The following is a 21,878-nucleotide window of genomic DNA, read 5'->3' on the forward strand; positions in this document are numbered from 1 at the left end:
CTGTAATCCGCTGCTGATGACGTCAGATATTACATCACTGTATTTACACATTTATATACCCATGTCTTCTTCCTTTTTTTTTAGCTATACATATATATATATTTTTTTTTTCAGAAAGACACATATGTCATCAGTGATGTAATATCTGACGTCATCAGCAGCGGATTACGGTCGCGTGAGTTATAGTTGCCTGCACTAACTATAACGGGGGAATTTCATTGGTTTTTCATGAGGAAAATGCCCAGCTAACTATAACATGTGTGAAACCTATGGTTTTTTAAGTGAATTTGCAAGGTTTTTTAAATGCTAATTCCTAACTATAACGTGTGTGAAACCTATGGTTTTTTCAGTGAATTTGTACGGTTTTTTAAATGCTAAGTTACTTTACGCCGTTCGTGCCGTGCGCGCACGATGCGCTTCGCGCACGGTGCGCACACGGTGGGCACGCGGTGCGCTTTGCGCACCGCGCGCCCACTTCACGCAGTTCGTTCCGTGCGCGCACGGTGAGCACGCGGTGCGCTTTGCGCACCTCGCGCCCACTTTACGCAGTTAGTGCCGTGCACGCACGGTGCACTTTGCGCACCGTGCACGCACGGTGGGCACGCAGTGCGCTGCGCGCCCACGTTACGCTTAATGGGCCATGTACGCACGGTGCACTCCGCGCACCCTCCGCACAAGGAGGACACATGATACGCTTTGTTGTTAAGGGTTTTGGTATAAACTGTTTATTTTTTAATATGCCATGCGCAAACGCGAAGCTGCGCACATCGTGTGCACACGGGGGGATTGACTTTGATATTTTATTTTAAAGCATTTATACCGTGCGCGCACGCTGCGCAAACCTCGCGGAATTTTTTTCATTTATATAGTGCGCGCACGCTTCGCGCACTCGGCGAATTACCCAAAAACTGTCCAGCATGCCCCCTTTACATGTTTTTCTCCTTTGTGTTTCACCCCCCTCTCAGTGCGAGAGACAAAATGGTGGCCGACACTTCCTGGTTTCGACCGATTCGAATGTTTACTAAGATGTAACAACCAATCAGAAGTGTGCTCGCGGACGGCCGAGTGCGCGCACCCTGCGCGCACGCTGCGCGCGTATAGATATATATATTGATTTAAATGCTATTTTCTCAGAAAATACTGAACAGATTTACACCAAACCTGCAAAAGGCACCAAACGGACCTTATGGCTACCTCTCTGCCAAATTTCACGTAATTCTGTTCAGCCGTTCGGGCTGTAGCTGCGACTAAAGTCCCTATGGAAAAATCCATGGGGAAAACGTGTTTTGGGACCCCCCCTTTTTCTCGGCCCCCGCTTGACGAATCACCCCGAGACTTTCAGGGTAGGAGCGGAGCAGAGCGCCCCATTAGTTTTGAAAATGTCGCGAAGATTCGTCAATGGGCGCCAAAGTTATTCAAAATAGAATTTTGAGATTTCCTATGGAAACTCGGTCCTAACTATAACTATCTACTGGCGACCGCCAGTAGATAATATATATATATATATATATCTTACATATTGCATTTGTGCTATAAAGCAATAGCACACATTCAATGCGTCTGAGTCTTTTGTTGTCCTTGAGAGAAATTTGTTCTCAAATCCTGCACTGAACAGCTCTCACTTGCCTCTGGACCAGGGTGCAGGGCTGTGCGTGACACATGGCAACCACTTTCGCACCGGTGCAGGGGTTGTCACCAGCAACTTGTCAATCTTAGTAGATATGGTTTTGCATTTTTTTCACATTTGTGCAATGCTGCCCAACTCATCTGCATGCTGCACCGCATGAAAAGTTAATAACTCTGGGGCAAAGTATTTAGCATCTGATTGTTAGATCTGGCACCATTGGTGTGTGTTTCCCTTGTATTTTTTGCCTTGACCTCTGGTGTTTTTGCTGCGTGTTGGGCTTTGTTTTGCTGGTCTAGATGCTTTGGGCACTTTGCCACTGCTGCTCAGTGCCAAAGTGCAAGTGCTCCCTTTGTAAATTGTTGTTATGGATTGGTGTTTCCACAATTGGCTATTTGACTGTGCCACCCACATAAGCAGCCTGTAAATGTAACTCAGATCTGCCACTGCAGTATCTGTGTGCAGTCTAGTATTGCCATGTCGACTTGGCAAGTGCACCCACTTGCCAGGCCCTACCCTTCCCTTTTCTTACATGTTATTCACCCCAAGGTAGGCCCAAGGTACACCTGTGAGCAGGGTGCAGTGTATGTGAAAGGTAGGACATGCCCTGATGTGTGTGACATGTCCTGATAGTGAATTACTGCCAATTTTGTTTTTCAATATTGCAAGGCTATATGTTCCCATAGGATAGAAAGGAGAGTGTGCTTTAAACGTCATATAACATAACTGCCCCTGGGAACCATATGGGAAAATAACGTTTAGTATGCCTGAACTCAGAATGTTGAAATGCATCTTTTAAGGAAGGGTGATTTTTACATTCTGTGTTTGAAAATACTCCTTTTAGAAAGTAGGTATTTTCTTGCTTAGCTGCACCAGAGAGGAATAACTGGTTTTGACTAAGCACAGGGCTTCTCTGCCACCAGAGAACAAAGGATATTGCAGTATAAATATTGGGGCCCAGACCCCAGAACTTTAGATCATTTCTGGGAATCAAGAGGAACCTTTGCCAAGGAGAAGAGCCGGAGAAGCTGAGGAGAAATACTGCCCCTGTGCTATTTGCTGTCTGGGGTTGGCCTGCAGTGGCTACTTGCTGCTAAGGAAGGGAGAAAAGGTTTTTGCTGTTTGCTGTGTCCCCTGCTTGGGGAATATATCCAAGAGCTTGAATTGAGCTTGCCTCCCATTTTGAAGTCTCAGGGACACAAAGACTTTTCCACCAGCTCTCCTGAACTTCCTGGCTGGGAGTTCTGACATGCTAAGAGGTACCTGCTGTTGTTTTGGACCTCTGGAGGCTGTTTGCCGCTGGGAGCTGGAAAAAATAACACAACTTCGAGAAGCAAGACGCATCCGCACCTGTTTCCAATGCATCGCCGAAGAAATCGTCGCAGCACCTGCCCGGGGAATTGCCACATGCCGCATTGAGTGCACCGATCTCTGAAGTCAGAGATCCCTGCACCGATTTCAACGCAAGGCCTGCTGTGCGGCTGCAAGAATCCATACATCGTTCTGGATCGTCGCATCGCAGCCCCAAGTTTATCGCATCATTGGGGGACGCAGTAAGAAACCTACGCATGACTGCCCCACACAGTAAGAAACCAACACATCACCTTCCCTGAGTGTAAGGAACCAACGCATTCCTTACGTGCGGCCCATTTTGTTTGTTTGCGTGACGCATCAAAGTGAACAGTGTTGCATCTGCAGTTTGCTTTGAACTGAACTATTTCTACCATCTGAAAGCCATATTTGTATTACTGTATGTGTTCACAAATGCTTTACACACTGCCTCTGAGATAAGCCTGTCTGCTCCTGCCAAGCTACCAAGGGGGTGAGTAGGGGCAGGGATGTGGAATTCCTATAGCCCGAGGCCCAGGACATATTGTTTGGGGTCAAGTGCAACAAGTTTTAATGTGTATTTTGTCCTTGGGACAAATAGGCCCAACCCCCTATAGCACACACCCTTTGGCTGCCAGTTTACAGTGCCACATTATAGAACAGGGAAGGACATTGTCTGCAGTTAAGTTAATATTTGTACTCATGTGTTTAAGTTGTTCAAATATGTATTTATGGTTCACTAATGCAAAGCCTTTATTATTAGGGTGAGCGCTCTAAGTAAAGTTTGTAAGGTCTGACTGCACTACTGACAGTGGTTCCACTATAAAAATGTGTACACACGTTTTCAAAGTTTAGCTATATGCGTCTATGTATAATGCTCCCAGAATGCTCTATGTTTGGATGCAAATATTTACATAAGCTTGAAAGCAAGATTGATGAATTTTTGCTTTCAAAATAAAATCTTCACAAAAAAATGCAAGTTGGAGGAAAAACATTTCGATAAATTACTGTAAAGTTTTACGTACCATTTCTTTGCAGCATCATTTAGTAATATGTGTTAATGTATGCTAGTATTTCCCAAAAATATTCATAATGGAAAATCAGTGTAACCAGCTTCAATAAGAATATGGACAACATAAAAATAAACAAGCATTGGCAAAGCCAGTAGGTCTGAAATTGGAGGTCAACATTTTGGTTTTATCAGTGCGTGACTGGTTTTGCCATGTTTTCTGTAAAACCGTTTTGGTGTGGGAGCTGCCAGGCCCTCACCATTATAACAAACATTGGCAAAAGTAAAAATTGTTTTTGGTCCCAAAAAGCACAATTTGCCACAGTAGTTCCTGGCACTGAACAAAACTACTTTTTGTGCCAAAATGCTCCTTGTGAAAGAGCAGAATGCTGTCACTTACAGTGAAGCTAGCCAATAGACAGAGAGAGAGAGAGAGACAGAATTTTAATATACACAAAAGTTCATGGTTAACACCAGACCTAATTAGAAGCCCAATTATTAAAGAAAGTCTCAAAAGTGCACCCATGGTATATGTCCTAGCATTAAGTGCAGCTATATGGCTTTTGTGAATTCATAAGAATATACAGAAGTAGGCCAAGAAATAGTACTCCTAGAAAATAATTGTGAACTGCACTTTAGCATGAGCAAATATTCATGTGTAGATTTGCGCATTCGAAAATCTGAGTGTTTGTAAGTTCACTTTCCATCCAACAACTTTTTTCCCAACCCTGGAAGAAGTTTTACATTTCCCATTATGAGGAGTTAATTTCCAACCTTTCTCCATATGGGAAAAGATTAGAGAAGAGTTGGTGAAAACCCTTAAAACATGCACGTTAGTAGGTTTGCACAGACTCAAAAGGGCATTCCAACCCTGGAACTATTGCTTACCACTACCTTCTGCTCCAGTATGTAGATCTGTGGAAATGTGGCAACACTAGGGAATTTCTTGTATTCAAACCGTACTATTGTATGAGCCTGGCATAATCTGATAGGCTATATCAGAGTTTTTATATGATGAGGTTGCTGCTATAATTTGTTGCCGCATTATATGGCACAAAAGAGGCACGTGGATTTTGTTGCAGGACAAGTAGATTTATGAACCTACCTGCCCCTTGGACAAGTAGATATTTTAATAAATTCCACATCCCTGAGGTGTTGTTTTAGAAGTGTATTCCCCTTACCCTGACTAGAAGCAAGGGTCCCTATTTGGACAGGATGGTTCGCAATAGAACAAAATTTGCTGGAAGGATACTACGTGTGGAGCAACCATAACTTTAAATAATAGCTGCATCATTTACCTGGGCAAACAAAATTAGTCTGAGGTTACTTCCTATAGCACTCTCTCTTTTTGACAGCGATGATCTTATGGTATTTATTTTATTTGTGATATATTGAGTATGCCAGACATTGCCTCGATAACCTACCAGTAACCTTTGTTATGATGAGTCCAAATCCTTCTTGTCAGAGTCCTCTAAATAAAACTGAACCCAATTTGACATACACATTCTAATGATACTAAACCATTAATGATTCAGTCTCTTGAAAACAAAATACACTGAAGATCGTTGGCATTCTACCCCTATGTGACACTGGTATCCAATATGATCTTCCTCAGGGCCAGAAAGGGTAACACCCTATTGGGAGCTCCTACAGTCCTCCATTATTAGTAGAAATAGACACTGCAAGTAGTTGATTTGTTCTCTCCTAGTTGTTATCTGCAGCCACATTACCGCCAACTGCTCTATGCCATCAACTCTCTTTGAGCTACCCATAAAGGGTTACCAATTTATGGGCCCTTCGAAGACCCTGTTGGAAATCAATACCAGAAAGAGGCTGAAACATCAAAGCTCTTTAGTGTTTTTGGTCCTCAAGATACTTTAAGTCACAAGTGTCCCTCTAAATAGTAAAATCTTCGTGCAACTAATTTCTTCTGACTTTAAAAGGCAAAACACTTTAGGTTTTTTTATATTTGGTTTAAATGCTGTGCACTGTTTCATTACTTTCACTTAGCACGTGCACTGCGTTGCTTGTTTACTGGCAGCACTCTTGTACATACTTGTTCTTTGGATTCTTGTGGATACAAGAACAACATTTGCTGCACTCGCTTGAGTGTGGTGTTCCAACTGCATGCAATGTGCACCCACGTTCCTAGGAAAGTTACACATAGATCACTCAAGTATCTGTTGGCAGAATGTACCTTATATCAAAAACATATCAATAAGTTATGCTTAAGCACAATACCTTATACTTTCAGATAGCTGCATTGGGTAGTTCTATGCTTCAGCTTCTACTTGACCCTTCTGGGGTGTGCCTTGTGGTATCAATGCATCCATTTCAGCAAAGCCTCTTGGCTCTCCAGCTGTCATACATTCAGAGCAGCATCGCCCATGCACCAATATGGAGAGCTGTACCTCTGGGTACCAGCTCCCTCACATGTCAAGAGTCCCAACATTCATGTGATATGTCATTAGTGCGCCTGCTTTTCATCAGGTTCTACTTCACCTTCCAGCCATCTTAAGGCATTTTGCTGCGAAAGATCCTTACAGAACCTCATTAAGTTCAACCCACCTATATAGAGATTGTGCCATAAGACAAGTGGAAGCATTTTGAGCTGCAAAACCTTTAAGCACAGAAGGGGCATAAAAGTATGAGGGACACTTACCTGCCCTCAGGCAGATAAACATTGGAACTAGAAGGAGAGGGGTGCTAACAAATTTAACCTGCTATTTGGAAGTAATTCTAAAGTTTGAATTCCGAGGAGTCAGACCTTAATGATATATGGCCTTGAACAAGGGAGAAGGACAATGCGTAAATGCCTGTGTTGGCCAGGAGACCCACTTTAGTTACTTAATGAGCATTAACCACCATTGCATCTGGGAATGCTTGCTCCATTTGCTCTTGTTGCTTATCGCCCCCACGCTCCCCACTTCATGAGTGATATATTTCCAATTTTTACTTTGACCCTGCAGTCGTTTTCAAACTTACCACTGTGAGGTTTCACAGTAACATCATGTGAGTCTCTAAATATCTCTGCTGTTGGTCGTCCAGTATACTTGACAGTTGAAGAGCTGATGTTCACATGAATAATCTTGCGGCTCGAAGTTGGGTTTTTGAGAATTAATGCAATGTTGATGTCCTCACTGATCAAAGGGCGCTCAGACAACTTGAACTTCCCTGATATTTGTGGATTTTTTGCGTTTCTTCTGCGGCCATTTTCATCTTCAGACATCCTGCCAAAATTCCTTATTCTTTCTCTTCTTGAACTGCCCATACTGCCCTTTTTTTTGTCTCTTCTTTCCATTACTTGCATTTTGAGTAGCTTCTCCCGAGCCTTTAAAAATACTGCTCTTTCCTCTTTAGATCCTAATCAAGCAGGGAAAAGGGGAAATAAATATCAGGTATGTTTCTTATTTCATGGTCAGTACAGCACGACAGACAGTTCTATCTTGGCTCACTTGAGATCCCTAATATAACTGTGATATAAGTCGAAGTTATGGAACGCACAGCAAAAAACATACCCCTACAAACAGTCATAAACATTACTGAATCTGAGAAGGTATGTTGTATCCAATGATAATGAAGCAAGTGAACATTGAGTACATCTTTCCATCCCCATAAATTCATCCTTCTAGATATCAGATATTGGACAAACTGTATTTTCACATGTTACCACCAATACCTATTAAGTGGTTTACTTATCTCATTTTCAACTATGTAAATTTACATAACTGTAACTTATAAAATGAACTTAATTATAAGACATTCAATAGATATCACTAACAGCAGAAACGGAAGTGGTGTTTTTTTTTAAAGTGCCTCCCTATTCTGAATAATATTATTCAGAATATAACACCGAAGGGGTTGACCGTGTGGTTAACTAGCAACACAAATAGATAAGATCAATTTTCTCCTATTTCTATCCCAAAGTTTTTATTGATTGATTATATATGTGGTGCTTACACTCAGGATGTATGAGAATAATCAATGCCAAGGCTATATTGGGTGACTCTCTGTACCATTTAAACACCCAGGTTCAAGAGCAATCCTTGATTTTATTCTGTTGAATTTTTTCAAGTCAATGTTGACATTTGTGAATCAATTTTCCTCTGCAACTTTGACTGGCGACTTGTTTTGTTTTCTCCAAGTATTTTGATTCTGAAAGACATCTTTCTTCACCCACTGTTTCGTTCCCTTCTTTGCTGATCTACACTCAGGCTTGAAGCTCTGCCAAAAAGACTACTGGATTTGAGGAGGCACCTTCAGAAGTGGGGGATGCTGCTTATTTTACTGCATCTGCATTCTTAGAATATGGAGATAACCACCTCAGTAAATGCAAAGATGGAGGTGTAAGTGGATTCAGTGTTGGAAAAATGTGCATGATGCTATACTCAGCCTCTATCCCACCTGATACTGGGCATCTTGTTTAACAAAAAACTCTTTTGATGCCCAGATCACTGCCCTCGCGGGGAAATGTTTTGGGATGTTGAGATCCTGCATAGGCTGCTGGTGATGCAAAAAGTCATCTGTAATACAATCTGTTACTGTTATAAGGCTCTTTCTTCTCACAGCCTACACTATCTTCAGTTGAATGTGAAACCTTATGTACCATAGAGCAAACTAAAATTTAAAAGAGCCAAAATAGGAGGCTGTTCCTTTGGCCTTCTCAGGCCCAAAATCTGGAACTCTCTTCCTGTGGTAATTTGGCAAGCCCTATCCGAAACCCTTTTCAGAAACAAACGAAAAACCTGGCGTTTTGGATCTAGGTGAGATTTATCCTGTGGGATGGGCAACATTATTCTCAGGAGTCGGCATCGTAGCGCTGGGACACTTTGTAAGAAGTAGCTATGCGCTTTATATTCCACATTAATATTATTAGTGGTACTCGAACAGGGAGAGTATGAACAAGTTGTATGTCGGAACCATGCAATCCCCAACCACACATGCCTGAACAACGCGGTCCTAACAATGACCACGTCTTAACTACCTATGCCTTTACCAGGCATGCCTTCATCAAGCATGCCTTTACAAACAATTTAGTTGTATTGGCATAATTGGCAAAAGCATATGCGTGGTTAAGGTTACACTCTAGCTCCCGCCCTGTGCCCTAAACCCCAGTCCCCTGCCTCAAGTATGACCCCGATCCCAGTCCTAAAAACACCTCAGCTCCCCTCCTTGATTTGCAAAAGAAACCTGCAGCCCCAAAAACGATCTCCAGCCCCCAACCTGAACCCTAAAACCAAGCCTCCAGCTTTTAAAACGACATTGAACCACTGCCCGAGCCATAAAACCTGGACCCCAGCCCTAAAAAACACTCCAGTCCTTCCGCCCTGAGCCCTAAAACACGGCCCTGCAAACTACCCAGCCCCCCGCCATAAGCCCTAAAACAAGCCTCCCCGCCCCAAAACTGTAAAAACATTCCCAACCGGCCGACCCCAAGACTCCAAGAAAACTTTCCTCGTCCGGGCAGGAAGTCCCTCCTAGTCTGCAACATCTACCACACCCCGCCCATTCGCTTAGAGTTTAGAGGGCTAATTACTATTAATGTCTAAACCATGCATATGCGTGGTAAAGGCATATGTAGGGTTCAGACATGTGCGGTTCCGCTTGCTTTGTTTAGCCATGCATAGTTTAGGCTCTGTGGTGAAAGTCCTTTCCCGTTGGGACAATGTGGAGGTAGAGATGCGGAAACGTGGTGCCAATACACTACATGCAGTAAGGTTATGTTTCTATACCGAACTGACTAGATCCCATTTTCTACATTTGGAGTTTGGCTGACCATAGAAAACTGGGGTTTCATTATAGAATTTGGAGGAGCTCATAGGAGAAAGAAGCTCAGTTTCGAAAGAGAGACCAGGTAGCAGTCTTTAAGTCTTCCACCAAGAGAATCCTTTGACATATTATACTGTGTTTGGAGAAAGAAGTGCAATATGAAAGTGTACATAGTCACTCACTAATGTGGTCACTTATTCACTCACCTATTCACTCACTCATCTAATCAATAAATCAGATTTATTTCAAATTTAAAAACTTTTTCATGACTTCACAGACGAAAAATGTCAATAAATCTATATGAATTAATTATTAAAAATGGTAACAGTCAGTATACATGATTGTGAATGAACAGCTATCCCTGTAAAGAAATAATGATTAAAATGTTTATCTCTTGCCAGTCATGCGACTAGTGATACATCTTTATTGCTCATTTAGTTAAAAGCCTTACAAGCCAAAACGTAAAATAATATTTTCAAAACAAGTATACACAGTCAGTTTCACAACGTAAGAATTAAATATCAGAATGAAGAAAAGTATTTTACAGTGCAGTCAAAGGCTGTAGTTCCTAAAATGTGAGCCTCTCAATACATAGAGGTTGACATAAACATAAGGGCAGACTTAAAGGACAAAGAAATTTGAACATCCACTCAAGTAATTGGAAAAACAGTATTTTCCTTAGACTTGGGATAAATGCTCACCTTCTGGATATTTGTAAGTATCAGTGATGTCCACACGTTCATCTGATCCTAGAGCCTTTGTGCTAATTTTCTGGCCAACAGATTTGGTATCAGTGTGAACAGGCTCCATTAACTCTTCATCATCATCATAAGAGATCCAGGTGACACGGTCAGCATTCACTTCCGCGAACACAAATGGGATGTCATAGTCCAGGTCCACATCACCTTGTTTGACAGCTTGGACAGATGCAGGGCCGCACCGATAAAGATCTACAAACCAAGAAAGGCAAATGACTTGGGGTCAGACGCATTTAAGCACGGTTTATATGTACTTTATTGGAGAATTGTCTTTGTTAATATTACCATACAGAAGCAAATGGCAATAGGACAACACACAAATAGTCATCGCAACAGAGTCAAATGGAATGCACAATACTGTAAAAGGGTAACTGTATACACAAACTGTGGGCAGCTGAACAAGGACATATACCACACAGTGCATCTGACAACTGCCTTTTGTTTTCTCTATTTTGCTGTTTGCTGTAATGTTGTCAGGCTGGTGTACATATTGAGTGGATGCACTGAGTTAAGGTATTCTAAGGGGTGTGCCTGTGTGTGTTTGTCAAGAAACTTTATTCGCGCTGTTTTTTTTTTTTGTGTTTTTTTTTTACACATAGTGTCATCCAGTTCTTTGCTTGATTGCTCTAGGTGTATTTTAGGAGTCACAGTTTTGGTTCAGCAAACATTAGATTCGCAACAGTAGCTCAGATGTTATTTTTTTGTCTTTCTCCTTCAAGCTGACATGTTGAAAGCCAACAGTCATCCATTGTGTCCATAGATCAGATGGTGGGAGAAAAGGCAAATAAGTCCTATCCAGCTGATCATTTCCTTCATTAGGTAGATGGTAGGGGCAAATGCAATTAGTCCGATCCAACTGGTTATTGCATCCAAAGGTTTGAATACGGGGGCAAAGGTAAATAGTCTGATCCAACCGTTCATTGCATCCATAGGTTAGATTGTAGTGGAGAAGGTGTTTAGTCTGATAAACTTAGTTTATTTCTTTTCGCTGTGACTTTTCTAGGCACAGCAACCGGGTGGGTAAATTAGAGAAGCTGCTGTTCAGGTTCCTGTATTCTACTGCATCACATCGGCTATTGATATTTTTCCAGCCATCTGAACAAGCTGTGATGCAGTACAGCACTTGTTGATTTAGGACTGCAATTTCTGCTGGTCCAAATCACAAGCAAACTTTTCCTTTCTAACTTACACATACCTGATTCTTTGGCTAACACTCCCTCATCAAATTTCCAATTTGCCATTATTCATTCAGTTGCCACCGGCTAAACAGAGACTCAATCGTACATTGTGGGTATATGTTTGGACTACAAAATGCTCTTGATTTTGAGACTTAGAAGGAGCAGTGTGATCGCAATTGCCTCCAATAACCTTCTCACATTCAAAGAATCACCATTAGATGCTAGATTGTTCTTCTGTTACCAGTATGACAGAAGATGTACCCTAATGCCATCATTTGTCACACTGTTTATATTATAGCCTGCTATCCCCAAGAATTATGATGCCTGACTGTGTTAGAGGATGAGGGGACTCCATTAAGGCTTATCTTAGTTTGAATGCACTGAGACATCCGTATTACACAACACAATGTAAATGTATTACCTACCCTATAGCAATATGATTTTATAATCATTAAGGATCATTGTGTTAAAAGCTAGTCAATATATACTTTACCGGATTACAAAACACCAAGGAGGACTTATTTATATTGAAGCGCTTGGCGCACAACTAATACAGAAATGCAGAATCAGAAGGGAAGACCAGACTTGTGGCAATTTGGAGTAATTGGAAGCTAGACTCCAAGTTGTTTCAGTACAAACTGATGGTCTACTTAATGTTGAACTCCTTCCCGGTAAATGAATGCTCAAACCTGGCAATTTTACATCTGGAGACAGGGTCCATTAAGACCTATCAACCAGTACTTTCTTTTTGGATTAGTCATAGCATCTGAATTCTGCATTTGCAATGATGCTTCACAGATTTCTCATCCAGTTTCTGTGAGGATTACTGAATACAATCCATCCCAAGTCCAACTGCCAATGCATCTTGAATTATCCATGAATTTTCCAGATCATGTTTCATTATTTTGGTTCCACAGTCTCTCCCTACCAATGCCTAAATACGACGCAAATTTCAGCAATTTCACTCACTTCCTTCAGTACATCCATCTATGTTGAATGGAGTATTGGAGCAATATTATGTGATAATACCAAGCCAACCATCCGTGGTTGCATTAGAGTCATCCAAACCACAAACAAATATGAGAATTTTAACTGGAGGATACAACAGATGAAGCTTATGATTCGAGGGTCCATCATACAATCATTTAGGTCCGGCTCTTGGTAGGCCCTGCATGCTCAAATAAGTGTTATCTGCCTCTCTCAATATCGATGCTATTTTGGAGGAGATCTGAGCCCTGGTAAGGGGCAAAACAAAACAAGCAAATTGGTCAATTAACCTCAGTCATCCAAGCCATGTCCATCTCAGAAAACACATGGGAAACAGAGCCAATAAACAGATTACACCTGGTCATCGGTAAGACAACTGAGTACTTTTAGAAATCCTGTAGGAAAACAGGCAAATGATTTCCTCTCTGTTCATTGTTTTTGTTGCATATTACATAGAACTAGAACGCAAGTAAAATGGTCACAAACGAAACAATTGTTGCGTGACTGCTTGTGATGGGTCTTATGTGTCATGGCTTCTCGTAGGTGCTCCTCCTCACTCTCATCCACCTCCGGCCCTGGGCATTATTGGCCACGTCACAAGCAAAATAATTGTTGCATGACTGCTTGTGAGAGGTCTTAGGTGTCATGGCTTCTCATAGGTGCTCCTCCTCACTCCCATCCACCTCTGATCCTGGGCATTATTGGCCAAGTCACAAACAAAACAACTGTTGCATGACTGCTTGTGATGGGTCTTAGGTGTCATGGCTTCACGTAGGTGCTCCTCCTCACTCATCCACCTCTGATCCTGGGAATTATTGGCCAAGTCACAAACAAAACTGTTGCATGACTGCTTGTGATGGGTCTTAGGTGTCATTGCTTCTCGTAGGTACTCTTCCTCACTCTCATCTACCTCTGGCCCTGGGCATTATTGGCCACGTCACAAGCAAAATAACTGTTGCATGACTGCTTGTGACAGGTCTTAGGTGTCATGGCTTCTCATAGGTGGTCTTTCCACTTCCATCCACCTCTAGTCCTGGACATTATTGGCCACACCTTATTGCCACTCAGTACACTGTCTGCACAGTGTGATGGCAGTCACGCCACCAAGAATTGTGGTTATCACATGTGTGTTGCCCAGAAGTTAGCCCCCAATCGCCAGCAGAGTTAATTTAGCCTCCATGCAGCACTGCAAAAGCATTAACTGTATGCCCCATGTGAGTGGCATGCCATAGAGGATTCTGAAATCACCCGCAAAAATGGAGGACCCCAGTTATCCAGTGTTTCAGAAATTATTGCAGTACAAGGATCCCATAGCCAACAAATGCAACACTTATTGCAAGGCAAGGTGGTTGACTTTTCTACCATTTGATGTTTGGGATGTGCCCATTTGCTTACGCTTGGCACTTGACGTGTGTTCCTGGCTTTCCAGGTGAGATTATCTTCAAGTTCAACTTGAACAACATCTTCTCAGCAGTTTTCTGATTGTGGTGCTTCTTGAATTCTTTCTTGAGTGTCATCTCAAAGACTTTCCTTGAACACTTGAAACTAATCAACATTTCTCAGCACTGTCTTGAGAGGCCTCAGGTTAGTGGTAGCTAAGGAGAGTTAGACAGTAGTTGTTTGGATTGTGGGACTCCAGTTGGGCCACTGAACTGTTCCCTGCAACTAAATACTGGGATTCTGTCACACCCTCAAAGTTGGGCTGTTACAACTGTCTCTAGCACATCCGCACTGTTATATTCAGACCCTGTGTGAACCTTCGTTTCTGATCAGTGACACAAGTTGAGAAGTATTAAAAACGTCTATAGGACATTAGAACATGACCAGTCTCATGACATTTCTTTTGGCTCTAGCAAGATAAATGTAATGCGCCATTGATATGTTGAATATTTGCCAGAGAACGTTAGTTACTTTATTAAATATTGTGTATGCTGTATTTACTGTAGAATGTTACAATTCATCTGAAGTCCATGTAAGAGAAAAACAGTGTGTATTCTAAGGTGATGTAAAAGCAGAGAGGAACTGAGTGACTACAAACCGCCAACATCTCTTGTGTGGCTTTCTTACATCCTTATTCTCCATCCCAACTCCTCTCTATCAACGCCGAACAGTTTTGAAAGTCTTTTTCTCTTTCTCATCATGATAGTAGCAACATTTGTATATAGAGGTTAGTGCTGACTTAATTATTTCATTAGGTCATTATTTTAAAGGTAAGTGTTGTGAAGAAAGAACTACATCCTGAGGACAAAGCACACGATTCAGTTCCTACTCTATTCTGTTAACTCTTGATCTAGCACTTCCTCCACAAGTGGAGGATTTACACTAGTAATCATTCTCTACAATAGGCCAGAAATGCTACAAGAGACTCTAATGTATCAGAAACTTTGCACAGATTGGTTGAATTAAGGTAATTCCTTTTTTATTGTCACTCCCTAGATATTCCTGGTAAAGTTCTTTTGCAGGATCGTCAAACTTTGCTGATAAAAAAGAAAAATAGTAAAGAAAAAAAAGGCAAAACCAACCTAGTGTTAATTACAATTGAGATCTTCCTTAGTGAAATTTAAGAACATTTGCATTGCTTGGATATGAAAGGACAAGTTACTTCTGTCTGTAACGATATTTCTGGTAGAGATTCTGTCTAACTGCATATTCCTCAACTTAGAATATTCCACAGGTGTCAGATTGGAGCCGGAAACATTTGAGAAGTACCTCTGTGCACGGGTAGGTGGCATCAATCGGCTTGTGTTGGTGTCATTGAAGTGATGTCGCGGTGCTCATATAAGCGCCACCACAGGTCACTGACATCAGTTTCTTTGGGGACTTTTACTACACCAAAAACACAGAGCCACCCAAAAACCAATATATGACCAGTGAGCAGATTCTAATGGGAACTTTATGGTAAAGTGCTCAGTATGCAGAGCGGGGTAAAATTGGAGGGTTGGTGAGGAATCTGCGTTTAGATAGTCTCTACCAGAAAAAGCATTACCGAAGGTAAGTAACTTGTACTTCTGCTAGAGACTACTAATTGCAGATGTCTTACCTTAGAATAGATACCCAAGCAATATCTCCGATAAGGTGGGTCTGCAAACAGACTCAAACCAAAAAGTCCTGGTGGACTGAACAGGATAAATGCATCTCTCACCGGACCTTTTTAGTGCAAGCAGTAGTACTTAATGAACGTGTGGAGTGACACCCATGTAGCGGCTTGACAGATGCCCAGCACAGGTATCCCACAAGCCAATGCAGTAGTATCAGTCTTGGCCCTGGTGTAATGGGCCTGCAAACCCTTAGGGTGTTATTTTTAGCTAGTGAGCAGCAGATCTTAATGCAGAGGAGAAGACATTGAAGGGGGTCTACTTCTGAACAGCCTTGCCCTTTTTTCCTCCAGTGAACCTTATGAAGAGCTGGTCATCCACCTGATGGTCTTCGGTATGATTATTGGAAAACAAAAAAGCGCTGTTTGGATACAGGAGATGGAGTCTCTCCTCTTCCTTGAAGGAATGGGCAGTATGAAAAAGGTAGACAGAGTGATACTGTGGGCGACATGAAAGAGGGTGACAACCTTCGGCAGGAAGGAGCCATGCAACCACAGGACCCGTTTGTCAGGAAAAAAGCTGGTGTAATTAGGGAGAAATTACAGAGCTTAAAGCTAGCTGGCCCTCCTGGCTATTCTAATGGTCACTAAAAGGACTGTTTTGAAAATCAAGAGCCAGAGAGGACAGCTTTATAGAGGCTCGAAGACAGAACACATCGGAATCGTGAGGACTAGATTTAGGTCATATTGGGTATCACAAAATGGGTAGAAGGAAACAGGTGCTGTAAACCTTTCAGGAACCGAATCACGACCGGTGACTTGAACAGAGACCACTTGTCCAGCAAGTGCAGGAAAGCCGCAAATGCCTGACAAGTAACCCTTAACAAAGCCCAGGGAAAGACCAGGTGGGCTAGAGATAAAGCAAACAGAAAGGGTGTCCACGTGAAGCTAGAGGCACCAGGTGACAAATGTATCTCAACAGGAGGCATATTCAGTTTTAGTGTGTGGTTCACAAGATGACATCACAGACCTTGGTAGGATAGATTTAAAACTGTCATCTGCCACCGCTAAATATCCATGTATGAAGGTGGAGCATGCATAGCTTAGGGTGCAAGACACTGCCCTGCACACAAGGGGTGATAGTGAGGCAGAAGGGAGCACAGCAAACTGAAAATACTCGTGGCCCACTGTGAACTGCAGGTAACGGCTGTGGGCTCGCTGGATGGGTATCTGAAAATAAGGGGCCTGCAAATCCAACACTACCATCAAGTCTCCAAGCTCCATTGCAGACCAGACCTGAGCCAGAGTGAGTATTTTGAATTTATATTACTTCAGAAATGCATTAAGAGGGCACAGATCTAGGATAGGGCGGAGTCCGCTGTTCTCCGAGCACAGCAAACTGAAAATACTCGTGGCCCACAGTGAACCACAGGTAACGAATGTGGGCGCACAGGATAGGGATGTAAAAATACAGGTCCTGCAAATCCAACGCTACCATCCAGTCTCCAAGCTCCACTGCAGACCAGACCTGAGCCAGAGTGAGCATTTTCAATTACTATTACTGTTGAGAAGCGTTAAGAGGGCACAGATCTATGATAAGACAAAGTCCTCCATGCTTTTTCGGCAACAGAAAGTAGCAGGAATTGCATCCATAACCTACTCCTGGCGCCAGCACCCTCTTGATGGCTTTTTTAACCAATAGAGCCTGCACATCCTGATGGAGCAAGGAGTGGTGGTGGGCCATCAGATGTTCTTGGGATGGTGACAAAGGCAGAGAGGTTTCCTCAAATTGGAGGGCATACCCCTCCTACACAATCACCCACTTGTCAGAGGTAATTGCAGACCACTGGGGCAGGTGGTGTCGGATCAAGCCACCAATGGAATTGCTGTGCTGGATGGAGGGTGTCCTAAACGAGTGTACTGACTGCGGCTGCCGGAGGACTGGGGACTGGACGGCTTGCTGGCACTGGCTCCTACGTCCTCGGTGGGACCCACCACCCTATCCGCATGAGGACTCCGCAGGTTGCTGTACAGGCGGAAATGGGTGATATAGCAGTTATCCTAACCACGTCTGTGTTAGGAGTGAAAGGGCTGCTGCTGAGACTGGGAAGACAGAGAAAGCCCGAGAGATCTAGAGGTGACCTAGTTCTCTCGAAAGTGCTTGAGCGCCAGGTCAACTTTATCACCAAACAGGCAGGAGCATTCAAAAGGCATGCCCATCAGGGACCGCAACCAGGAAAGGCAATGCAGCACCACCATAGAGGCCATGGTTCTACCGAGGAATCTGTGGTGTCCAGCCTGCACCTGTTGGCAAACTTTGCTGTATCCCGACCATCCAGGAGTGCCTTCGAGAAGCATGGGAAGCAGCAGTGCTATCGATTCCCACAATGCATGAGAGTATTGACCCAAGAGATATACCGTGATCACCATCTGCAAGGCTATGCTGGTGGAAGAAAAAACGGGCTTCACAAATGAGTCAAGCCTCTTGGGTTACCTGCTTGATGGGGTGGAAGGAAATGCATTTGGGTTGACTTTAGATGTAGAGTCCTGCACTTCCAGGCTCTCAGGGGAGAGGTGCTGGGAGAAAAGGGCGGGGTCTCCTGTGTCAGGACAATGGAGTAAGGCAAGCATGCCGTCCACAGAGGCCCCTGTTCAAGGTTTGTCATAGGCACCCCAGAGGATGTCGGTGAGGGCTTCATTAAAGGGGAGTAAGGGCTCAGCTGAACCCTGTCTTGGGTGAAGCACCTCAGTTAAGAGCTTGGTCTTCTCCTCGACTGCCAGCAGCTGTAGGTGAAGGACCTCCACTGCCCAGCTCAACACAATGGCAAAAGATAAGCCTTCCTCTGAAACCAGGGCTTGAGGTGAAAGTATGCCACAGTTTGGGCAGGTGTCCAAACCACTGGAATCACCAAGCACCTCGTACCAGTTTTCAGGTGGATAAGGGTCCGCCTCCATGGGACTAAACCCTTTCTAATCAGCTCTATTCAGCTGGAGGTAGGAACTATCTACTGGTGGGAAGTCCATGGGTTGCAAGGTCCTGGAGGGCACCAGTTTCGAACTTTGACTAGGTGGAGTCGGCTCAGATTTGAAGGAGAGGAAAGGCTCATTGTCGAGCAGTGCCGGTGGCGCCGGGGTAGGCTTTAGAGGGGGCAGCGAAGGGGTTGAAGAAGGCACTGGGGTTGGCGTCAGTCTGGATCTGGGAGCGGAGCCAGAGGGCCTAACTGGGGTTGTGGGAGGACCAGCCAACAGTAACCCTGCCAGGGTGCCTCGTGACTCTGTAGGCCCCAGATGCATGCAAGAGGGAGTCAGTGGCCAGATGATGGCACACATGGCATCGTTAAATTCTTCTAACTGGGTGGGTGTCACTCTGGGAAACTTGGGGTAGCGCTGGGAGGCCCTGATGCCGGCTTCACAGTTGGAGTGCGGGAGTGGGGTATAGAAGCATGGTATTCAGAGAGACAATCCCCAGAACATTTCAACTTCTTTTTGTTGTGTTATTTGGACTTAGACAAGACAGAGAACAGCACAGAGCCTTCTTATGCCGCGATGCCAGGTCATTTATCGCCCACTTATGATCTGCCTTGTGGTGCTTTGACTTGCACTCAGCACAGGCCTTGGAGTCATGACCCAATCCCAGGCTTCAGAGACTAACCACGTGAGGATCAGGCAAAAACATCTGCATGAGACATTCCCCACAAGATTTAAACCCCATAGGTTTTCGAGTGGCATGCTGCTAGCACACTGGGAGCAATAGTTAAAAAAATAGGCGACAGAAAAGTAGCAAAAGATGGTCAAAAAATGACAGAGGGTTCTCTCCGGATCCACTGTGTTGGCACAGAGAGAAAAGAACTGATGTTGGTGCTCTGAGATGGCGCTTATATGGGCATCACATTACTGTCAAGGTGGATCTGATCGATGCCACCTACCAATGCGTAGATTTTTCGCATCAGTCTGACACCTGGGGAATATTCCAAGGTGAGAAATATGTGTTTATACGTCTCTAGTAGAATAAAATGCACATTGGTTTACAATGCAGAGGCTGAGATCAAGAACACACCGATGATTTAATGTGCAGCGTATGCTATCCAACTAAAAGAAACTACAAGAATATGAATTAGCGCCTAATCTCACACAGAAAAAGCTGTATCCATCTGTACTGCGTGTGATGATGTGGTTAGTTACAGTAAAGTGAAAAGGGTGCTAGAGTGGGGCGATGAGGGAGTGATATTAGGACATTGAATGTATCATAGACAAGAGGTGACACTGATAGTAATGTATAACTACAGAGGGTATCAAAAAAGAGATGTCTGTTTCATTCCAATGCATAGAGCTGTCGCATACTGGTAGCAAATCCAATATTCACTTGCATAATATGGCAGCGAGCCCCATATCTGAATCCTTGCAAAAAATACCTTGCTTCTAAAAGCAGTTTCCTAGAAATTAGTAACAAAGTCTTACTAACTGAATAATAGTTAATACTCAGTTCTCTTCTTCCTAGATTAATGCATTCATAATAACCTTCAAGACCTTTCACACAATTTACCCTAACTCACAGTAATACACCTTTGTGGAGGATCCATATCTTACCTGAACTTGTCTCCTGAGGAGTTGAGTCTAGAACTTGCCAACCACTGTATGTGGATTCAGAATCTAGATCATGTCGGGCAAACCAGGATTCATCCCAGACATGGAAATTCCTGCAGAAGAAAGAGACCAGAAGTAGTGTGGATGGGAACCATGCTATCAGATTTAGTCATACCGCATTATTAATATATAGGATTTCTAACCGCATTTTATCTACATGCTCTAATATAACAACCTTAAGTCTTATCATCGAAGACGATGCACACAGCTCAAGAAAGACAGCTCAGCTGAAACAATAGGATCATGAGAGGATTTTGTTTTAATGGGAATCTGGTTCCAATATTTCAGCCCTACCATGGAAAACATGCAGAACACGTGGCTTATGGTGTACCCCAACTACCTCAATGGTATTCCATCAAAGGGTCTCTACATCGGTTTCAATGCATTAATTAACAACAAAAGAGATGTCCACTACATTGTTCTAGATAAGGACAATAACATTAAGGCTAATTAATTTCATTTAGGTTAAGAGTTTATTCAATAGTATTCATTAACATAAATAGACTGAGGGTTAAATACCTAACATTAATACACTTACTTGTATTATGGACTGGGGAAATGTTTTATTATTATTTATTTTAAATCAATTTAAATTAGTTGTAGCTATAGATAGCATAAGGTGTATGTTAAATGTAATTGTTCAGGGGACACATGTAATTTAAACTAAATTATGGTTAGACAAGGTGTTAGAGTTAGGATAAGTACAACTTTGTGATTATATTTATTTGTATTAAAAGTTAAATAATTAAGCATTAGATTTGTAGTTAGTATTAGAGCTATGCTAAGGATGATTATTTTAATGTAATTTAGGGTAAGATTTGGTACGGTGAATGACTGAATTTGTATTGAATTTAAATTCATAAAAATAAATTAAGGGGTAGGCTAGTGGTAAGGTTAGGCAGATGATAATTATTTAACTGTCATTTAATTCAATGTAATTTAATTCATTTGGAGTTTGAGTATGACAGGGTTACACCACGGGACATAGTTTAACTTAAATTAGTGTAAACTTATTAAAGGTTAGAATTAGTGTAAATAATTGTTTAAGTCAAGGATAACTATTCAAATATAAATTAATTAAGGATTAGTAATAAAGTTAGGGTTAGGAGAAATATTAAATTACATCCACTTTAATTTAAATGAATTAAGAACTAGGGTATATGCCAATTAAGGTGTGGTTCACTGAATACTAATTAATTATGGAATTATTTAAACAATTTTACATCAATTAAAATATGCCAAGAGAATTCTAGGGTATTCTAGACAATTGGTGCAGATAGCGGTAAAATATACGTAAACCGTACCCTTGCAATGCTGAAACTGCCAATGCACTGGTATAGTGGCTCTTAATCTGGGGGAGGACTTGAAGGGAAGATGGCGTATGTTTGTTTACAGTGTGGAGTGTAGTATGTATTCCTTCCCCAAAGATGGTCGAAGATACTACCCAACAGATATATCCATGTACAGCATGGCAAATGGGAGTGAAGTTAAGGTTGACATGAACTGACAACAAGAAGAGTATTCTTAGTGCAGCTGCACAAAGCTG

At 42.6% G+C, this 21,878-nt stretch overlaps 1 protein-coding gene across 2 annotated transcripts in view; it reads right to left on the minus strand.

Moving 5' to 3' along the window:
* The window catches only part of LOC146812219 (protein-glutamine gamma-glutamyltransferase 6-like), a 379,129-nt gene that overhangs the window by 37,208 nt on the left and 320,043 nt on the right, over positions 1 to 21,878 (minus strand). For both annotated transcript variants that reach the window (XM_085619248.1, XM_085619249.1), the window contains exons 8-10: positions 20,276 to 20,385; positions 10,433 to 10,681; positions 6,948 to 7,325 (exon numbers count right to left, since the gene is read on the minus strand). In XM_085619248.1, coding sequence (XP_085475374.1) covers positions 6,948 to 7,325; positions 10,433 to 10,681; positions 20,276 to 20,385 — 737 coding nt within the window. The remainder of the gene's footprint in view (positions 1 to 6,947; positions 7,326 to 10,432; positions 10,682 to 20,275; positions 20,386 to 21,878) is intronic.

This window comes from Triturus cristatus, chromosome 7, assembly GCF_964204655.1.
Source record: "Triturus cristatus chromosome 7, aTriCri1.1, whole genome shotgun sequence".
NCBI classification, from domain to species: Eukaryota; Metazoa; Chordata; class Amphibia; order Caudata; family Salamandridae; genus Triturus; species Triturus cristatus.